This window comes from Colletotrichum gloeosporioides, assembly GCF_011800055.1.
Source record: "Colletotrichum gloeosporioides strain Lc1 chromosome Unknown consensus_17, whole genome shotgun sequence".
In the NCBI taxonomy this organism is placed as follows: Eukaryota; Fungi; Ascomycota; class Sordariomycetes; order Glomerellales; family Glomerellaceae; genus Colletotrichum; species Colletotrichum gloeosporioides.
The window spans coordinates 1,050,330-1,071,155 of NW_025544662.1; the positions used below are offsets into that span (position 1 = coordinate 1,050,330).

General features: G+C 49.5%; 1 protein-coding gene across 1 annotated transcript; it reads right to left on the reverse strand.

The window, feature by feature from the left end:
• Positions 1–10,641: 10,641 nt before the first annotated feature.
• Positions 10,642–20,069, reverse strand: GCG54_00011228 (uncharacterized protein; the record flags this gene model as incomplete). Its single annotated transcript, XM_045411133.1, has 4 exons — positions 10,642–18,971; positions 19,185–19,569; positions 19,687–19,868; positions 19,943–20,069. 4 exons carry the CDS (start codon positions 20,067–20,069, stop codon positions 10,642–10,644), a joined length of 9,024 nt encoding a protein of 3,007 aa, XP_045268191.1.
• Positions 20,070–20,826: the final 757 nt, after the last annotated feature.

Genomic DNA, 20,826 nt, shown 5'->3' on the forward strand with positions numbered 1-20,826 from the left:
TCCGTGGCGTTCCTCCGCTGACATGCCCGGCCGAAAAGACGCGGCTTGCCAAGGGTATCCCTCCATGCCGGCGGTGCGGCGCTGGCCCCCGGCCCCTTTCGGCCGCGGTCAACGTCATCCAATGCAACAGCGCCAAAGGGAAAACCGTTCGATATGGGGCGGGCGCGTCAAAACGGGCATGGGATGTAATGGATTTGGGGACTCTTCACTCTTGGCTCTTGGGAGATGGGGCCGGGGGGAGAGAGACTATGGAGAAGGGTCGAAGGGCACAAGCCACTAGGTTGCAGTGGCGTTGGGCACTGACAGAGGAGAAAAAAAAAAATCTGTCCGATGTTGTCCACTAACTCTGTTGAGCCGCTGACTCGGAGGAACGCAACGTCGACGGTCCAACGGTGGTGGGATTTGTTTGATGTTTGCATCCGCGTCTGTTCCCCGCGTGTAGCTCGGTCGTCCCAGACCACATTTTCTGTCCAAGATGCCCACTGATGGACGATAGTCGATGCTACGGTTGCGCTGCAGATAGTCCCACGTGTTGAAAACGGCCAGCGTTTGTCTGCCCCCTATCATGGAGTTGTTTCGACTTTGGTCGTCATCTCTATCCAGAGTGCTCTTTCAGTAGAAGAGCGACATCCCGCCGGGTCTCACGTCGTCTTGGCAATGAGGCAGGGGAAGAAGAAACGAAGAAACGGACATGGGATGAGAGTGGGAAAGGAAAACGTGGTCCGCCGAAAGCCGGATCTCCCGCAGGATCTCGATAGCAAAAGTCGATACGGATAGCGACAGGACAGGGAGACAGATGGGGGGCATTTGCGAGCGGTTGGCGTGAGCCGACGACCGAGGAAATGCTATTTCGTGATGCATCGGTATGCAGAAAGACAGCGATAATGCGAGAGCGAGAAGGGCTCTATTGCCCAAGAGGGCAAGGGCGGTTCAATAGACTTCAATTTCGTGATCATTTGCGAGTATGCTTGATTGGAAGAAGCTCCCGTGATTCCCCATGGCGGGCTCGGGCGGTCATTCGCGGGAAGGAGAATGGAAATCGGGGATCGAGGTCGTTGAGCAGCCGCCATTGGATGAACGATGGATGGATTGCGTACGTAGTCCCCGGCTCCCTGCGAGTTGAATGTGGGGGTGAAAAGGTAATCCCGATGATGGGAGCAGGGGTTCCCGAAGGTGCGTCGACCATGTGCCTGCCTGCGTGCCTGTGTTTCTGCATGTTTGCTGCACGTCTGCCTGCCTGTCAGCCATCTATTTACCTGGTACGTAGGGCACCTGTTGCTATTGTTGGCGCGGTTCTTGACGGTACGTACGGATAAGCATGGGCGCCTGAGACTGACATGACAGTACAGGAGGATTGGCGGAGGATGGCGGTTGTCCATGTCCGTGGGTTGTCCGTCTTTGCAGGTTCCGGCTGGCTTCAGCAGCAAAGCCGGCGGCGAGGGACTTGGCAGCCTAACATCGTCATGCACCTGAAGCAGCGAGATACTGCAGGTAAGATGCAGCGCCTCAAAAGCGGTCCCCGTGAAGGATCAATGCCAATGGGATATCGACAGGAGCTGCGCGGACGAGGGGCCAACGGGATTGCCAGGGGCCAAGGGGCACGAGAGGAGAACGAGATGCACGAGGCTAGCGCTGGGCGGTTGTGGTTGCGGTTGGGATGGCACAGGGCAGGCAGCGTCGATGGACTGGATCATCTGGATGGGATGCGTGTGAACTTTCATTGCTTGCGTGTAGGCGTGTCTCAGTCGAGGGTTGGTGTTGGCAGTGTTGGTGCTGGTCTGGGCATTGGCAGGCTGCAGGCCAGGGCCCGTCGGTATTGGCGTCGACGTTGACGATGGGAGGTTGTGTGTGAGGTGGATGTGGATGGGCAGAAATCTCGTCAATGGGAATCCATCAGCAGTGCATCCATGGTAGCGGCAGCAGGAAGGAGGAGGTTGCTGGGACCTGCGTGCCTGCCTCAACCCCTGGCCGGCCGCGCAAGCCTCATCTCTGGACGCGGTCCCGCTTTTAGCAGCCCCAACTGGGTACGTATCGAGATGGCCCGCCACACGGGCTCTCACCTGGCCAGTGCGCCCTCTCTTCGCACAAATGCCGGATGCCGCCTTGCATGCGCTAAGCCCCAATCGCCTTAGCGTCAGCGGTCAGGGCCCTGAGCCTCCATCTCGACGGTCGACGACCCCGACCAGCGTGCAACCTCCTCCAGACATCATCCCCGAAACCCTCACCTCTGCGCGCCCTGGACGACCATCAGTGTATCACCAAAGCGACCAAACCACCCCCAAACACCAGCAAGGGCGACGACGACGATGTTTCCGCCCGTGGTATCGCAGCCGTCCTCTGCAATATACACACAACAAGGGGGGCTTTGGCTTCCTCACTTCAATCAGTCCTGACTAAGGCGCAGCTAAGGGTCCGACGGTCTTATGCCGAACAACTCGCCGCCTCTCGCCGACTTCTTTCACCGAGCCATCTCCACCAGCTCCTATCCACGATTGCCCAAACTGGTAATAAAGTCTTGGCATCGCCAAACTCGTCCTCCCACGGCATTGCCGCAAATGCCTCACGCCCAAATTATCGCTGTCATAGACTTGCTGCTACAGGCAAGCACCTGCGCCTCTTCCCGCCCATCCGCGTCCGCACCCGCCCCTCCCCATTGACTCTGTGTGTCATTAACCTTCTTTCATTCCGCCCTTAGCATGAACCTCAATAACTTAACACTCAATATGGATGGGCACCGTTCGTTGGCTGTGTCCTTGATCGGTTGCTCCCGAATGACCTGTTCGTCGGCACATTCGGGAGCACCGTCGGCAGCCTGCGCATTGGAAGAAGAAAGCAAAATACCGAAGCCGTATGCTTAATTCCCAGATGCTAGGTTTCCGGGACGAACTCCTGCTGTCAAAGCTTCCATGGATATTGATTGCGATCCACTGTCTTGGGAGAAGTGCTGCTGCCGCCGCTCCTACTGTTGCCAGTCGGCGAGAAAGACTGAAGAAAAACTCCTACCCTATGCCTATACTACGTGATGGAGGTCTATACCTACCTCAGGCGAGATAACATTGGCCCAGGTAGTTCGGTGAACCTCCTCACCGCCGTTCTCTTGAGCACTGCATGTCCCTTTCTCCCAATATTCCCGTCTGAATCCATTTGAGCTTTCTACCTGCAGCCGTCCATCCGAGCAACTTCCCCGAGTCAAGACGGTCATCGCCACCCGGAGTAATCCAACGGGCGTCCTGTGAAGCAGGTATAGGGGATGGTGGAGGAGGGGGGTGGAACACGCGTATTGGGGAAACATCGTGAACACGAGGGAACCTCTAGCATCGCAGCCTCCAGATTCAACATCACTCGGCGCCATGCCGTACCGAACCCTAGCTTCATCTTTCAGGTGGGCGAAAATCACGAGCAGGCCGCCTTAGCCGGCGTCTACGAAGTGCTCATTACAGCTTCACCGTGAAGATATCGCAAACCCTCTGCTTCGGGAACAACACCCGAGAAATACGGCGCCTCGGAAAAGCCCCTCTCCTCCTCTCTCTCGCGTGCGCTCTCACTCACTTACAGCCATCACAACTCAGCTTGCCTCACCTATCTACAGGCCGTCCCAGCCGCCTGCGCAGCCACCCACCGACGACCTCCACGTCACCAGAAATTTAACTCGCAGCCGCTTAAGCGCAACGAAGATAGAATTGTCTTGGCTTTTCGGGACAGGCAAGAATTTAGAAAAAAGGGTGTGGTCAAAAACCTGGCACATTGAACTAGTAGCCCACGCCAATTAACCTTAGAGCGCGGGAAATCAGGGCCGGCGGCGCTAAAGCCAGGGACGCTCAGCCTTTGCCAGACCGGGACCCATGTCGGTGCGTGGGCACACAACGGCGGCGCGGGGGTGGTGGTGGTGGTGGTGGTGGTCGGTGTCGGACAAGGGCCGGCCCCGGGGACTCGGCCGCTGCATTTCGCATCTTTCCAATCCGTGATGGTTGCGCAAGAACCACAAAACCCACGCAGACACGACGCCTTGTGATTCTCTATCGCGCAGCAATGAACCGAGGCCCTGGTTAAAGACGTGACCAGAAAGATATCACGCGCATTTTACCCTCCCCTCATGCGCGCTTCCCAATCTTCTGCGAAGGCCCTCGCGTGCGTCGGTGGACATTCGCCTGGGGGTACAGCTGCCGCCACGTAAGCCCGCCGGGGTTGATGTGCGAGAACGTGGAAGGAAAGCCGACGGGCAGCCAGCAAACGAAGATAACGACCACACATCCACTCTCGGGTTGCAGCTGAAGAAAGTAATCCCAGGCATCACATCGCATCGTTGACCGCAGTCAAACCTGTTGTCGTGCATGTAGCAAATTAGTGCTTAAACATCACCCCCCGGCCTGCCAGGAAACTCAACACAGGCTTCTTCGCGTGACCGGCTGCATGCGTCAGGATGGTCGGCGCGGTGATCCGACGCTGGGCCGCTCACGATGAGAAATCCAGATGTCGAGGTCGTCACCATTTCAATAATATTGGCAAAGTGTTGAGTAACAAAACACACACAACATCGGCGCAGCAAAAATCACCGCGCCGACACTCTCCCGAGCGGAAAAAAACCAACTCCGACTTCGCCGATGCACCGCGACGGCGAAAGGCGCGATAGCACCACCGATAGCATTGGCATTACAACACATGAATCCAGCTCGCAACTCCACGATCCTACATCGTATTGTCGCGAGTGAACACCCCCTCAAGTAGACACGGCTGAAGCCGACGATAGTGTAGTTCATCAAGGTCCATCCCGCCGGACGACAAGCCCCATCCCCAGTCTACAGTCCGTTGCGTTGACAGCGTCCGCCCCCCCTTTTTTTCCCTGCTTATGCAAAAACATAAAAAAAAGCTAATTTTACGCTATGATGCATATTTTGCTATATTATATATAAAACGTATTAAACCTATTACTAATACCTTAATTACTATTAATTATTATAGTTATAGTAGTATTTAAATATATAACTATATAATAAAGATATAAGGTATATATTTAATACCTCTATAGTAGTTAATTTACTTATAGAGGTATTACTAACCTAGTAAGTTACCCTATCCTTATACTAATTAACTAATAAATCTTATAAGAGATTAAGATAATATTATTAAGGAATAAAAAAAGAGACCTATAATATAGCTTTATATATCTACTTAGTATAGGTTTTATATAACTCTAAGTAATATAAAAGTATACTAAGAAACTTAATATAAGTTCTTTAGAGTAAATAGCTTTAGTAGTTAACTAGAGTAATAAATCCCCTAATAGCTTAGCTTATTTATAATATTAAATAAGAGTTTATTACTATATAGATAATACTTAGTTATTTATAGTCTATTACTAATTAGTATATATCTATAGTTTATTATATTAAATATACTAAGAAAGANTTTAGATCTTAAAAGTTTTAAATAGGAAATCTTATATCTCTTTAAAAGATAGGTTACTATAATACTATAGTAATTTAAGAAGTTTTATATAATACTATATTTCTATTTTTTATTAACTATATTAAATAAATAATTTAATAATATAAATTATAATATAATATTACTAATAAGATATAGAGATATAAGAGGTACTACTAAAGTTAATAAAAAATAGAAATATAGTATTATATAGAACTTCTTAAACTATTATAATACTATAATAACCTATCCCTTAAAGAGATATAAGATTTCCTATTTAAAACCTTTAAGATCTAAATTAGTTATTCTATAATTAGTTAATAGTTAAATATATTTAGCTAGATAAATAAGAAGTTTATAATTATTACTACTTAGTGAAGTAATAAATTATAATATAAGTACTTATACTATATATAATAATATTACCCTAACTAGCTAGTATTTATTAATAAATCTAGTATTAATAAGGATACTAAAATATAGAGGACTAAATAAGTACTAAAAAAACTTACTATATTTCAAACTATAGAAATTAATTAGTTTTAGAACTCTTATATATAAATCTTATTAGCTTTTATATTAAGTAATATCTTATATTTAACTATATACTATAGTATAACTAATAGTAATAAGTTCTTTTATTAGCTATAGGAGTACTTTATCCTAAAGTATAAGTATTTTCTAGAACTAAACTCTATTATTATTATAGATAACCTCTCTTACTATTATATACTTAAAATTAAGGATTTATACTAGATATTAAATATTAATCTTAAGTTTCTACTTCTATATTTACTAAACTTTAACCTTATTAAGGAGTATTTTAGTAATCTAAAGTAATATATTAAGAAGATATATTTAAAATAGAATAATAATAAGAATAATACTTAGGATTTTATAGAATATCTATATAACTATATTATAGAGATTAAGTATTATCTATTTTAGATTAAAAGCTATTTCTACTATTTATTTATTAACTTTAATAAGATAAAGTATATATTTAATAATATTAAACTATAAAAGGGAGGATAAGCTATAAATATTAAATATTAATAAGTAATCTAAATCTTTATTATATAATTATAATAGATCTTAATTATATTATTATATAGTAGGAAATTATTAGATCTATAATTATAGCTAGTAAGATTACAAAAAGTTCAGCTATAAGCGTATAAGAACATAGAAAATATATTATTATCTATTATTTTTATTAGTAGCTATATATATATATCAATTTTACCTATATAGTAGCTGAAATATATTATTAATACTTATAGCGATAATTTATAATAATAATATATCACTATAGTTAGAGACTTTAATTATAGTTAGAGACTTTAACTATATTAAACTAAGAAGTATTAAGATAGATTATCTTATTTATAGATCTAAAATCACAGTAATTCTATAGCTTTTATATATATATAGTAGTAGTGTTAAATCTATAGCTATAAGTAGACTTTTCTATAGTTAAATATATTATATAAGAAAATCATATATATAGTTAAACTTTATATTACTCTTATTATATTACTCTTCTTCTTTATCCTCCTCTAAGTAATATATCTCTATTAATAATATATTACTTAAGATTTTAATCTAATTATTTTTACTACTTTACTTAACTTTATCTTATTTAATCTATAACTATATAGGTAATATCTATAATACTAATAGTAGTAGTAATAAAATAAAACTAAAAAGTTCTAAAATACTTATAAAGTTAGCTATATTTAATAGTAAATAGCTTTATATATACTTATTATATTAACTAATTTTAACTAATATACTATAGATTTTTTACTTAATAGATTAATATAATACTAAGGTATTAATATATTAAGATAACCTTAACTTACTTAAAACTAGTACTATAGAGTTTTTAAGTAGTACTACTATTATCCCTCTTAGTAATCTAATATATATTCTTATATAAATATCTCCCTCTAACTCTTAATAATTTAAATAAAGTTTAGAGTAAGATATTATATTAAAGATAGTATTAAACTACTCTCTATAATAAGTATTATTATCTATAAAAGATTTAATTAAGTTCTTAATGTTTTTAATAAAATCTTAAATAAAACTATATTTAGTAAACTAAATATCTAATAACTTATAAACTACTTATAAGCTACTATCTATTAATTATAGTTTCTATAACTTCTTTCTAAACTTTTTATTAATATTATATTACTTATTATAGATAGATATAAACTATTTAATAAAGCTAGCTACTTAATCTAAAGCTTTTTAGAGTAAATCTAATATTATTAGTAAGGATAAATAAATTAGAAGTGTAATACTTAGTTAATAAGTATTTAGAAGGTTTAATAATAAAAGAGTTAGTAATAAATATTATAAGATATTTATATATAGCTAATATACTACTAGCGCTAATACTAATAGTAGTAGCTATATATATAGGTTAGGATATTAAAGATAATAATTTAGTACTCTTATATTACTATATATATTAATAATAGTATTATTATTAGTATTAGTTAAGCTAGATCTTAACCTTAATAATAGAAGTATAATATTTTTAGCTTTCTCTTTTATTATTATTATTATCTCCTAATTATTATTAACCTTAATAATATTCTTATTTCTCTTACTTTAATATTTCTAATCCTCTATAAACTAATTATAAAGAATCTCACTAAGTAGTTCTTTAGGTAGTTTTATATTAGTAATATTAGTCTATCTAGTTATAAAAGTCTTTACTTACTTCTCTATATAGTGAGATTTAATCTTATAGTACTTTTAGCTTAATATATAATACTAATTAAACTTCTTATTACCTAAACTATTTTTATATTTCTAATACTCTAAGTAAATATATATATAGAGAAGTTATCTATATATACCCTCTTTCTAATACTTAATGTTTATAAGATTATTAAGCTTATAATTAATTACCTCTTATATACTAACTAAAATACCTATTTAGTTACTTTTTTAAAGTATTTATATATTAGTTATTATACTACTAAAGATTAATATAATACTATATTACTACTTAATAGTAAAGTAGACTTTACCTCTCTTTTTAGCTTATTTAAGAGAGGGAATAATATTAATTTATAGAATACTTAGCTAAATAACCCTTCTAGTAGATAGATAGACTTAAGTAAAGATTAATATTAGTTTAAATATATTAATAAGCTTCTTCTAAGTAATAATAATAATAATATTAACTTTCTTTAGAATATATAAGTAAGCTACTTCTACTTTAAATTAGGTACTACTATCTACTTCTTAGTCTCTACTATTTATATCTAATATATTAGTAATACTAAATCTATTATATATAATACTCTTAATAATTAGATTAAGAATAAATAAATTATTACCTTTAAGTATTAAGCTATAAGTAACTTAGATTTATAGTAGAATTAGTTCCTTATTACCTATATTATTCTCCTCTTTAAATATATTATAAAATAATATAAATATATTATTAGTACTATAGTAAGAGGCTATAAGTATATTATCTATAAATTAAGTAATTTAATAAGGAGTTAGGTTAACTAAAGTTAAATCTAATTAAAATAATAGTATTAATAAAGGTAAGGTATTTTAGAGCTAAATTATATATAATAGATTTTTTTTTTACTTCCTCTATATTATTATTACTTTTTAGTAAGAGGATATTTTTAAAGCTCTTTATAATAATAGAGGTATTATAAATATATACCTTTTTTATAATATAAACTTAGAAGTTACTAAATTATTAGTTTTAAGTTTAGTTTTAGTAATAATAACCTTAGTAGTAGCTTCCTTAATAGCTTCCTTAGTAGTAATAGCTTAATAAGCCCTCTTAGTAGGTATAATAATTTTAATTAATAGTAAAATAGAGTATTAAAGAGGATCTTTAGTAGTATCTTATACTAATTATTATATATATCGTTATTTTTATATACTATTAGTAATAAGTAATAGATAATACCTAGATAGGTTATTATTTACTTACTAAGTTATATAGTAGTATTTAGGAGGTATTATAATACCCTTAGACGATAAGATTTAATAGGAATAGATTAATTAAAGCTATTAAAATAGGTTAATTACTATACTATAAGTATCTATATAGCGTTAGGCAAATTTTTATGTATATATAGGGATTATACATGTATAATTTCGGCAAAAAGGGGGGGCGGACGCTGTTAACGTAACAGACTATAGAAAATCTTGTCGAACTGCACACCCCCTATTAAAGACCAAAAAACGACTCGTTAATTACTGCAAAACACCCATGTAAACGTTCACATCTGCTGAAAATACGTGCATCGCGCTAGTTCAGGTCGATGCTGCTAGACCCCTCACAGGCGTCGTGCCTGAAAATCCTCACCGATCATTGCCCGTCTCGGCCTCGGGGAGGTGAGTCTTCGCCGGCGCCACGAGGCAGGCTCGGGGTTTGCTGCTGCGGGTCGCTCGGGGTCAGGAGGACACAGCATACAATCTTTTGAGTTTGCGGGAGCATCCGGATGGAACGCGCCGCATTAAGCATGAATCAGTGGACGTGGATGGCTTAGACCAGGAATTGACCTGGGCAATAGTCTATGTGACGGTGGTGGCGGTAGTGGTGGTGTTGATAAGTGAACTTGTGCAAAGTGAGGTCCTCGCCTGTGTGCGCGCGTAGAGATTCACCCGCGGCAGCTGCGGTTCGGGACGGTGCTGTCCGCTGCATGACGCGGCAGGCTAGACCAAGACCACGATAACAGACCTGTGTGTGTGTGTGTGTGTGTGTGTGTGTGTGTGTGTGTGTGTTCCACTGCAGGCGCTAGGAACTGATTTATTGCCTGCGAGAAAGAGTCATGTTGAAGAATGGCCGAGGACTTCGCAGCGATACGAGGTGTAGACCGTGACATCCGGATGCTGCTTCGACGTCGTACATGTCCACCACCTGCCATGGGTTCAAATATCACAGTGACGATAATGCAAGTGTGGTGTGGGAAAAGGGGCAAGAGAGTTCAATGTTCGAAACTCGTCAGACATGTATTGATTCCCAAACACATTACTCATGAAGCGATTAAATCATTAGAAATGATTCGTAACCCAAAACCATGAAATCATCAAGGCCTCCAAATCACACACAGCGCCTCTAATCCAGTCCGTCAAACCCGTGCAGTCTTGTCGTTCCATAAAAAAGCATCGATCCAGTCCGCGTACAAATCGTAGTCGTAACATCATTACACACACAAATCATCAGTTGAACAATTTCTTGAACATGCCCTTGATGCCGCCAGACTTCTCCTTCTCCCGCTCCTTCTCAACATCTCTCGTCTTCTTCCTGCCCTCCTCGCGAGCTCTGCGACGAGAGTCGTCCGGACTGGCGTGGGAATGATGAGAAGAATGCTTCGAGCGGGGCTTCTCCTCTGCCACTCGCCTGGCCTCCTCGGCGACCTGGTCACGCACTTTCTGGAGCTTAGCCCTGCCGCTGCCGTCTTCGGAATGGCGGCGGTGACGGTGCCTGGAACGCGTGGTGTCTGTCCGATTAGGAATGTCGCGAGTCGCCGCTGCGTCTTGGTGTCCTGCGTCGTCATCCATTGGCATGTCGTCCTTGGCAAGGGGGGGATCCTGAGGGGGGGCTGCTGCCGATGAAGCCGTACCTTCTCGGTTTCTGACGCTGAAGAATCGTCTTGGCCCTGTCCTGTCCGACGAGGGTTCTCGCACATCTCGGCGTTCTCGCTTGCTGGAGGTGCGCTCCGGGATAGCGCGTTCGGGGCGGTTGTGCTCCGAGGTACTGTGACGGCGAGAAGAACGGCGGTGGCTGCGCTCCATGGGTTCTTGTGACCTGTCGAGCATCTCTGGCTCCTTACCCTTGGTGCTGCGACGGCGCTCTCTCTCCTTTTCCTCTTGCTCCCTCTCCCGCTCACGCTCGCGCTGCCGTTCCTTCTCTCTTCTTCGTTCTCTGTCTCTCTCTCTATCTCTTTGCTCTTGCTCCCTCTCCCGTTCGAGCTCGGCCTCGCGCTCGCGAGCGCGTTCCTTGTCTCTTGCAAGTCTTCGCTCTTCTTTTCTTCTATCATGAGCTGCTTGCTCCTCAGGAGTGCGCTCAGAACGTCTCTCGCTTCTCTCCGTATGCTCACTGCGACCCTCGCTTCGCTCGCTGTGACGGCGGCGGCGGGTGGTGGTCTGTGTCTGCGGGCTTTCCGAGAAGCCACTGTCTTGTCTCTTGGGCGTTCTCGGGGGCGTGCTTGGAGCCGTGTCGCGAGATCGGTAAGATGATCGATCGCTGTCGGTGCGGTGACGGCGATGAGTGGATTGGTGGGAGTGAGACGAATGGCGGCGACTGCTGTCGCGACCTTCCTCCTCAGCCCGACGACTGGAGTATGAAGATGGATGGTGGGAAGAGTGGGAAGAGCGGCGGTGTCGGCGGTGCTTGTCGCGCTCTTCTTTTCTTTCTATAAACTGGTTAGCACCAAATTCATTCACTGTATCCGCTCCCTTAGTGGTAGTACTCCTGCGTCTGGAAAGAAGGCTTGGTAGGACCCGCGAGAAGAATGCTCGAGCCTTCTTTGGCTTCATCTTCAATTGTTGGTCCAGGCTGGGCATAGCCTTGATGAGCTGTGAGCTGTCCTGGGAGGAGGGGCTGTTCGGAGGGCTGAGAGTCTGGGCCGTAGCATAGATAATCACAGCCGCTGCTACAAGTTCTTCGGCCCGAGCAACCGAGAGCTTGCGTTGCCGCCTGAGTGCCTTTGCCCTCGCCCTGGAGGCTGGTGATGAAGGATCGCAAAGATCAGGTAGAATCACAGCTGGAGTCGAGGGCCTGAAGCCAAAGACGGAGCTGCTGTCTGTTTGCGTGCCTTGATCTGAAAACCCTTCCTTCTCCACCGGGCTGAAGTTGGCATCCACGTCGACGTCTTCTGGCTTGGATCCCGCAAGAGTAGCGGACCCTGACATTGGAATGTTGCCGTCAAGAGTCTGTGTGAGCTTGTCTGAAGAACCGCGGCGTGAAATGGTTTCGTCGGAGTCCTTGCCGAGTTGATCTACGGCTACCAGGCCAGCGGCGCAAGCAACACCGACGGCTGCAACTCCTGTGATGGCAGCATCTGTATCATCGTCGTCTGGAGCATTCTTTTTAGATTCTTCTGGTGCATCTTCAACAGGACTGGCTTCGGCAGGGGAACTGTCTTCGGCAGGGGAACTGTCTTCTTCGACAGATGCCTGGTCCTCTGGCGGTTCGACGGGGTCAGGCTCTTGTACCTCGACTGCTTCTGGCTCTTGTTCGACTTGTTCGGCCTCTTGCTCGGGTTCTGGCTCGGGATCTTGCGGCTCAACTTCTTCAGCTGCTTGTTCGACGTTCTCGGGCTCTTGTGGCTGGGCTTGCTCAGGTCCTGGTTCAGGTTCTTGCGGCTCAGCAGTCTCAGCAGGCTCAGCGGACTCGACAGGCTCAGGGGACTCGACAGCCTCGACGGGCTCGGCAGGCTCAGGCTCTTGTGGCTCAGCTTGTTCCGGTTCTTGTTCGACGTTCTCGGGCTCTTGTTCGACCTGTTCAGGTTCTTGAGGCTCGGCTTGCTCGGGCGCGGGTTCGGGCTCGGTCTGTTCGACAGGAGCGGCGTCTTCATCTTCAGGCGAGCTTGGCTCTGGCCCAGGCTCTTCAGCGGTCGTCGTCAAGTCCTCTTGCGGTGAAATCTCTTCTTCGGCTGGCGGCGCGCCATCGCTTTCTTGTGGTTGTGCCTCGGGGGCATCCGGGTCGGCGGCCTCTCCAGCTGGGACTTCGGTCTCCTCTCCAGTGGGCTCCGGTGCGGCATCGTCTTCCTCGGTGTTCGGGGCATCCTCCGGGACATCCTTGGCGGCGTCTTCGGGATTCTCTCCATCCGGTCCTTCCCGTGCATCTCCATCGGGGGAATCGGGGGAAGGAGGGGTATTCTCACCTGGTTTCTCTTCACTAGGAATCGGCGGCACCGAGTCCTTGCTCTCCTCAACATCCAAACCTCGCGTCTTCTCTCCTTCCGGCGCAGACTTATCAGCCACAACAGCCGCAGCAGTCGCTCCAGCAGCGGCAACCGCAATTCCTGCGGCAATCTCAGCTGCATGACTATCCTCTGTCGCGGGTTCCGCTTCGGGGTCAGCCGCAGGTTCCTTAGCTGGAGCAGGTTCAGCGGGAGCTTCTTCAGCAACCTGTTCCTCAGCAACAGGGGCTTCTTCGGCAGCAGCTTCTTCGGCAGCAGGTTCCTCAGCTGGAGCAGGTTCCTCAGCCGGAGCAGGTTCCTCAGCTGGAGCAGGTTCAGCGGGAGCCTCTTCAACAGCCGGCTCCTCGGCGACAGGGGCTTGTTCAGCAGCAGGCTCTTCAATGACTGGGGCTTCCTCAGCAGCAGGTTCGGCCGCAGGGTCTTCAGCGGCATTTTCTGCAGCAGCAGGTTCTTCGACCGCAGAAGGTTCAGCTGGAGCTTCCTCAGTAGCCACAACCTCTTCAGCAGCCGGTTCTTCAGCGTCTGGGGCTTCATCAGCGACCGGGGCATCTTCAGCAGCTGGAGCCTCCTCCGTAGCAGGTACTTCTTCAGCGGCCGCTTTCTCGGCAACGGGAGCTTCTTCAGGGGCCGGCGCTTCTTCAGGAGCAGGAGTCTCTTCGGGGACGGAAGCCTCCTCAATAACGGGAGCATCTTCAGAGGCGGGAGCCTCATCCGCGACAGGAGCTTCTTCAGCAGCCGCGTTCTCGGCAACGGGAGCTTCTTCTGGGGCCGGCGCTTCTTCAGGGGCAGGAGCGTCCTCAGCAGCGGGTGCCTCCACAGCAGCGGGAGCGTCCTCAGCGGCGGGAGCGTCCTCGGCGGCGGGAGCTTCTTCGGCAGCCGGAGGGTCAACAGGAGGTTCTTCGCTCGCAGCCGGCTCGGCAGGTGCCTCCTCAGGTGCGACTGGTTCAGCTTGGGGTGCTTCCGCCTCGGGCTCAGCAGCCGCAGGCTCCTCGGCCGCAGCAGGCTCGGCAGCAGCAGGCTCGGCAGCAGCAGGCTCGGCAGCAGCAGGCTCGGCAGCAGGCTCCTCATCAGCAGCAACTGGTTCTACGGATGGTTCCTCAGTGATGGCTGGCTCAGCGAAAGGTTCATCGGGCGCCGCAGACTCAACAGCTGGTTCCTCCGTAACTGGTTCGGCTGGAGTTTCTTCGGGAGCCGCTGGCTCAGTAGCTGGTGCTTCTTCAGCTGCAGCATCAGAAGCAGGCTCGGTAGGAGGTTCTTTGGTCGAAGCAGGCTCAGCAGCAGCATCCTCTGTAACCGGTTCAGCTGGGGTTTCTTCTGCTGCAGCGACCTCCTCTGGCGCTGGTTCAGCAGGAGTTTCTTCTGCTGCAGTAGGCTCAGTAGCAGGCTCAGCAGGAGGTTCGTCTGTAACTTGCTCAGCAGAGGCATCCTCAGACGCAACAGGCTCAGCAGAAGGCTCTTCTGCGACTGGCTCGGCTTGTGGCTCTTCGGCGGGAGCAGGCTCGGCAGGTGTTTCCTCAGCCGTGGCAGGCTCGGCGGCGGGCTCTTCTGCAACAGGCTCGGCCGCAGGAGGCTCTTCAGTCGCATCAGGCTCAGTAGCAGGCTCAGCAACAGGCTCAGTAGCAGGCTCAGCAACAGGCTCAGCAACAGACTCAGCAACAGGCTCAGCAGTAGGTTCGGCCGCGACAGGTTCCGCAGGAGCTTCCTCGCCCTCATGAGGGCTTGCCACAGCCTCACTCGGCTCGACCGGGTCGGCCTCGGGCTGCGTGGAAGGCTCGCTGGACTCAGCCGGTTGTTCTTGAGGTTCAGGCGCAGCTTGCTCTGCCTCTGTGGCCTCGACGGGCTCCAGGGCAGGCTGCTCAGCTTCAGCCGTCTCAGCCGTCTCCGCTGCAGGTTGCTCAGATTCGACGGGCTCGGCAGGCTCGGGCGCAGTTTCACTGGCCTCGCCGGCTTCGGCCGCCGGTTCCTCGGATCCGCTAGCTTCAACGGGCTGTTCCGGTTCGCTGGCTTCAACAGGCTCAGCTACAGGATCACTCTCGGGTTCCTTTGCCTCGTCTGTTTGTGGTGCCTCAGCTGGTGCCTCAGCTGTGTCTGCAGAAGAGTCTGGCTGGGTATCTTGCTCTTGAACAACTGCTTTTTCGACCTCATCGCCGACGGGGCTTTCCTGAGTTTCAAGAGCGGCCTCGCCTTCAGCAGAGACTTCCTTGGGTTCTTCGGCAGAAATATCAGGTTGTTCGTCTGAAGGAGCAGGGGCGGGGGCATCTTCGCTCTCGGTTTGGGTATCTTCTGCTGGAGCGGCGGCTTCTTCAGGCTGAGCCTCGACAACAGGCTTGTCTTCCGCGGTCTCCTCTGCTGCAGGTGGATCGGTTGCTGCGGGTTGTTCCTCTTCGACATTGCTTGGTTGGGCTGCGTCGCCGTCGGCGGGACTGTCTTTGGCTTGTTCTTCACTCGCAGGGGTCTCTTCAGTCTCTGGAGCAGGTGCATCGGGTTGAGCTACCTCTTCGGCCGCGTCGGGTGCTGGCACTGCATCTTCTTGCTTGTCTTCGGCAGTTGCAGGCTGGTCCGCAACGCTTTCCTCGGCGGGCTGGGCGTCAGAAGGACTCTCTTGAGCCTGCTCAGCACTGACAGCTTCTTCCGCAGGAGGTGCTGTTGTGGGCGCTTCCTCTGCAGCTGGGGTCTCGCCGTCGTCAACAACCGGAACCTCCTCGGTGGGGCTCTCGTCAACGACAGCAGCCTCATCAGCAGTGGCCGGTTCCGCAGCTGGCTCATCAGTGGGCTTGTGAGCATCGTCACCCTCGTCCTTGGTCTCTTCCGCCGGCGTATCAACGACTTCTGGCTCAGGGTCGGAAGCCTCGGGCTGTGGAGCGGCCTCGGTCTCGGTCGCTTCAGCCTTGCTTTCTTCCGGCGTCGAGTCTGCTTCAGCGGTGGCCCCCGCCACTTCATCTTGGCTGTCCGGCTTGGGCGCGGTCTCCGCGGTCTCAGCGGTCTCCGCTTCGGTGCTCTCGGGGGCGGGCTCCGGCACGGCGACCGGGGCTTCCTCGCTACTTTGCTCGACGGCAGGCTCTGGAATGTCGTCCTCCTGAGTAGTGAGTTCAGGCTCGGCTGTTTCCTCGGCTTTGGCATCATCCGGAGTCTGAGTTTCGGCAGGTTCGGCAGGCTCTGCGGGCGCATCGGCCGCAATCTCGGCTTCCGGAGTTGGTTCCGGTTCGGCCGCGGCGTCCGCGTCCGCAGCGGGAGTGGGCTCCACTGGTGCGTCGGCGGGAACATCGGCAGGGGTCTCCTCCGTGGCAGCTTCCTCGGTTTCCGTGACTGGCTCTGTTACTGTCTTAGCATCCTTGGTCTCTGTGTTGAGATTCGCTTCCGAAAAGGTGAAGTCTTTGCCGTCGCTAATCAGTTCGTACTGGTCCATACCTTCAGTTGACACGGATGCGTCTTGTGCTGCTTCCTCATCAGGGGACGTTGAGACCGGATCCTCTTCGGGCTTGGCCTCGGGGGCAGCGTCGACAGCTTTGTCCTCGGTTTCCTCTTCAGGAGAGGCCTCCTCGGTTGATGGCTGATCAGGAGTCTCAATTGGGGCTGCGTCTTCAGGCTGGATCTCGGCGGCCGGTACTTCTTCCGGAGTGATGCTGGCATCCTCGGCAGGCTCATCGGCAGGCTCACCGGCGGGCTCCTCGGTGTCCGCCTCGGCTGTCTCAGCCGGTGCTTCTGCCGCTGCTTCTGCCGGCGTCTCTGCCGGCGCCTCTGCTGGAGCCTCAGCTGGTGCTTCAGCCGGTGTCTCGACTGGCGCCTCAGCTGTGTCTTCGGCTGGCTTTTCACCAGGACCATCCTCCGGGGCGGCTTCAGTTGGTCCATCGGTAGGTTGCTCGGCGGGAGTCTGAGCCGGCTCCTCAGCGGCAGCCGCGACTGGCTCCTCGCTTGCAACCTCAGCTGGCTGTTCGCCGGAAGGTTCCACAGGCTGTTCGCTAGGAGCTTCACCGGCAGATTCCTCTTGAGGAGCATCGCTAGGCTTTTCCGCTGGCTCCTCGGCGACTGGCTCGGTGGCAGTCTCAGCCGGTGCCGCTTCATCAATGGGAGGCTCGGATGGCTGCTCGCTAGCAGCCTCATCTGGTTCTTCGCTGGCAGCCTCGACTGGCACGGCCGCATCATCAGGTGTTGTATCGTTGATGGGTTCCGCTGGAGGTGTGTCGCTGGGCGGGTCCTTGGCTTCTTCTTCGGCAGTTGCGGGTGTGGTGTCAGGATCTGCCTGAGCTGCAGTCTCGTCCGCCGCATCTGCCTTGTCTTCCTCCGCGGGGGCGACGACCTCGGCGCCTTGCTGGTCTGGGGGAGCAGACTCTTCAGGCTGGGCGGAGGCTTCATCCTCGGGAGGGGCGGACTTTTCAGGCTGGGCGGAGGCTTCATCCTCGGGAGGGGCGGACGCTTCGGGTTCCGCAACCTCTGCCGCCGCGTCTTCTGGCTTCTCTTGGTCCTTAGGGGCGACGGTCTCCTCGGCCGCGACAGTCTCTTCGGGCTTCTCTCCTCCTTCTGCGGGATCGCTGGGCGTTGTATCGGCAGCCGGTGATTCCTCGGCAGCTTCGGCAACGGGTGGCTCGATTTCTTCGCTCTTCGCTTCTTCAGGGGCAGGTGCGTCCTCGGCAGGCCTGTCGCTTGCTTTCTCCGAGTTGCTGGGCACATCGTTGGCAACCGGTACATCATCGGTTGTGTCAACGGCCGGGGCATCTTGAGTTTCCGCTTGTTCAGTGGCAGCAGCTTCATCAGCATCTTCAACCGGCGCAGCATCTTCAGCCGGAGGAGCAGGATCAGCTGGCGCAGAGTCTTCAGGTGGAGGAGCAGCCTCAGCCGCCGCATCACCCTCGGTCTTGTCACCTGATTCCTCCTCGGGAACGCTGGCGGTGGCATCGGCAGCTGGAGGGTCCTCAGACACTTCAGCGGCGGGTGGCTCCGTCGGCTGTGTACTTTCTTCTGAAGTCTCCGGTGTAGACTCCAGTGTGGACTCTGGTGTGGTATTTGCTGGTGATTCGTCGACGTTTTCGGCCTTCTCCTCAGGCACAGCAGCTTCAGCGCTGTCTGCAGGGGCTTCTTTCGCAGCCTGGACCTCATCTTCTGAAGCGGCGGCTTCAGGACTGTCTGTGGGAGCAGCATCTGAAGCCTCGACCTTCTCGTCAGCGACGGGAACGTCTGTCGCATCTGGCGCGTCCGCGGGAGCATCAGGGGTGTCGAAAGGAGCCGCATCCTCGGCTTCCTGCTTCTCCTCCTCCACAGGAGCATCTACAGGATCTGAAGGTGCTGCCTTTTCCTCTTCCAACGTCTCGTCGGCCACAGGGGCTTCTGAGGCTTCTGGAGCATTTGCAGGAACAGTTTCTTCACCCTGCTTCTCATCGTCGGCGGGTGCTTCAGGCGTACTCTCGATCTTCTCCTCTTCAACGGGAGCGTCTGGTGCATCTGTGGGGGCCTCTGGAGTGTCCGTACGAGCTGCATCCTCACCATCCTGCTTGGTATCGTCGACAGGAGCATCCATGTTGCTCTCTGTCTTCTCGTCGCTAGCAGGGGCGTCTGAAGGCTCTGTAGGAGCATCTGGAGTGTCTGAGGGAGCTTCTTCTTCTGCATTCTGAACAGCATTGGAGACATCTTCAGGAGCTTCCGCCTCAGCCGCAGCCTCCTCCTGCTCAGGAGCAGGAGCAGGCGTGTCTGAGGGTTCCGCATCGTTGTCCTCCTGTTTCTCCTCGCTGGCGGGCGCATCCGGTGAATCTGACGATGCCGCGTCTGTCGCAACAACGGCCGCTACTCCAGCGGTCGCAATCGCAGCGGCGGCTGCAGCTGCTGGGATTGCGCTCGAGTCACCCTTGTCGGCGTCGTCCTTGGGATCCCCGAGACTACGGTCGGAAGTAGGGACCTCTGGCTCGTCCATCTTGGGCGGCTTGGCGTCTTCCGCGGGAACGGACTTGGGACTCTCAACCGACTCCGGCTCAGCCTCCTTGGCGCCCTTCTTCTTCTTTTTGTCCTTCTTCTTGTCTTTCTTGCTCTTCTTGGAGGTTTCCTTTGATGTTTCTTTGGGTACCTCCTTGGCGGACTCTTTGGACTTTTTGGAAGGTGGCGAGGGCGGCGGCTCTGCAACGACTTCGGGCTCGGGCTCAGGCTCAGGCGTAGGCTCCGGTTCTTGCTCTGGCTCCTCCGGGATTGTTGGCTCGCGCTGAGGTTCCGGTTCCTCTTCGGGTTCAGGCGTCGGCTCCGGTTCTACAGGCGGTGGAGGGGGAGGTGGTGCAGCTTCCTCCTTCAGGCCCTTCTTCTTCTTCTTCTTCTTCTTTGTCTTGGTTATTGGCGCCCACTCTTCATCTGCGAAGACGGTTTCTTGTGGTGTCTCTGGTGCGGCGTACTCGGGGGGTGTTGGTGCTTCGTCGTAAATGGCCGGGGCTGGTGGTGCTGCGGCGGCCTTCTTGTCCTTTTTGCTCTTCTTCTTCTTCTTGCTACTTGATGAAGCTTGTGGCTGCGCGGGGTACACCTGACCGTTGGCGAATACGTCGTCGTCTTTGGAAATTAATAAGGTCAGAATTGGACAATGCGATATCAATTAAAGCATGCGCGGTACGTAGCTTTCTTACCATTCCGTAGCTCGTCATCCGAGGCTTGAAAGTAGTTGACCTTGGAGAAGTCCTGTGTCTGGACTTGGCCCCAGCCAACGTTCGCCCGGTACGGGCAGTAGTCGACCGGATCTTCATTCGAATTCATGCTGTCCGGGACTGGTGATTATGGGTGCCCTTGCCTAATCTGATACACAGTCAATGCAGATCCGGGGGTGATGGTCTGATGTTGCCTGTGGCTTACCTGGTTGATTGGATCTTTTTGGGGAGAGTGAGATTGGGTGTTGTCTTTGCTCACGTTGGGTTCTCGATTGTCTTGTTGCAGTGTGTGGTGCCCAAACCAGAATCGAGAGGAATCGAGTCTCTTGGGCGGGTATCGCGAAACTCAAAAGGAAGTACAGCTTTGTATCTCGTCGCCTATGAGACGAACGTAGCAGTGTAAACAGACAACAGATGGATTGGTGATAGTTGGTGACCGGGAAGTGGCAGGTTTGTTGTCTCGGCTTGACAATGGATAGGGTAGGGGGAAATAAGGACCATGAATGACGAGATGCGAACTGTCCAAGGCACACCCAGGAGCGCACAACTGGGCCAAGACGTGGTAGAAAAAGTAGGTTCTCGACAAGCAGGGGGGAGCTTTCCTAGCAGTGCCAAACATCGCAAGCATCACTGGCTGGAGACAGGGTACAGGGCGCGGGAGTAAGGGGTCCCTGACGCAGGCGTACCCCACGTCGTCCCCACGAATGGGGACAGATTCGGGCAATCTCTGAGTCCAAGTGATCAACTGTCGTGCTTCAGAGCCATTGGCTCAAGTGAGGCGGGAGGAGACTGGCGCCACGTCGCAATTGGGTTGGTATGGACTGGGGTTTGAGGCTTTTGGGAATTCGGGGGGCTTGACAGTTGGA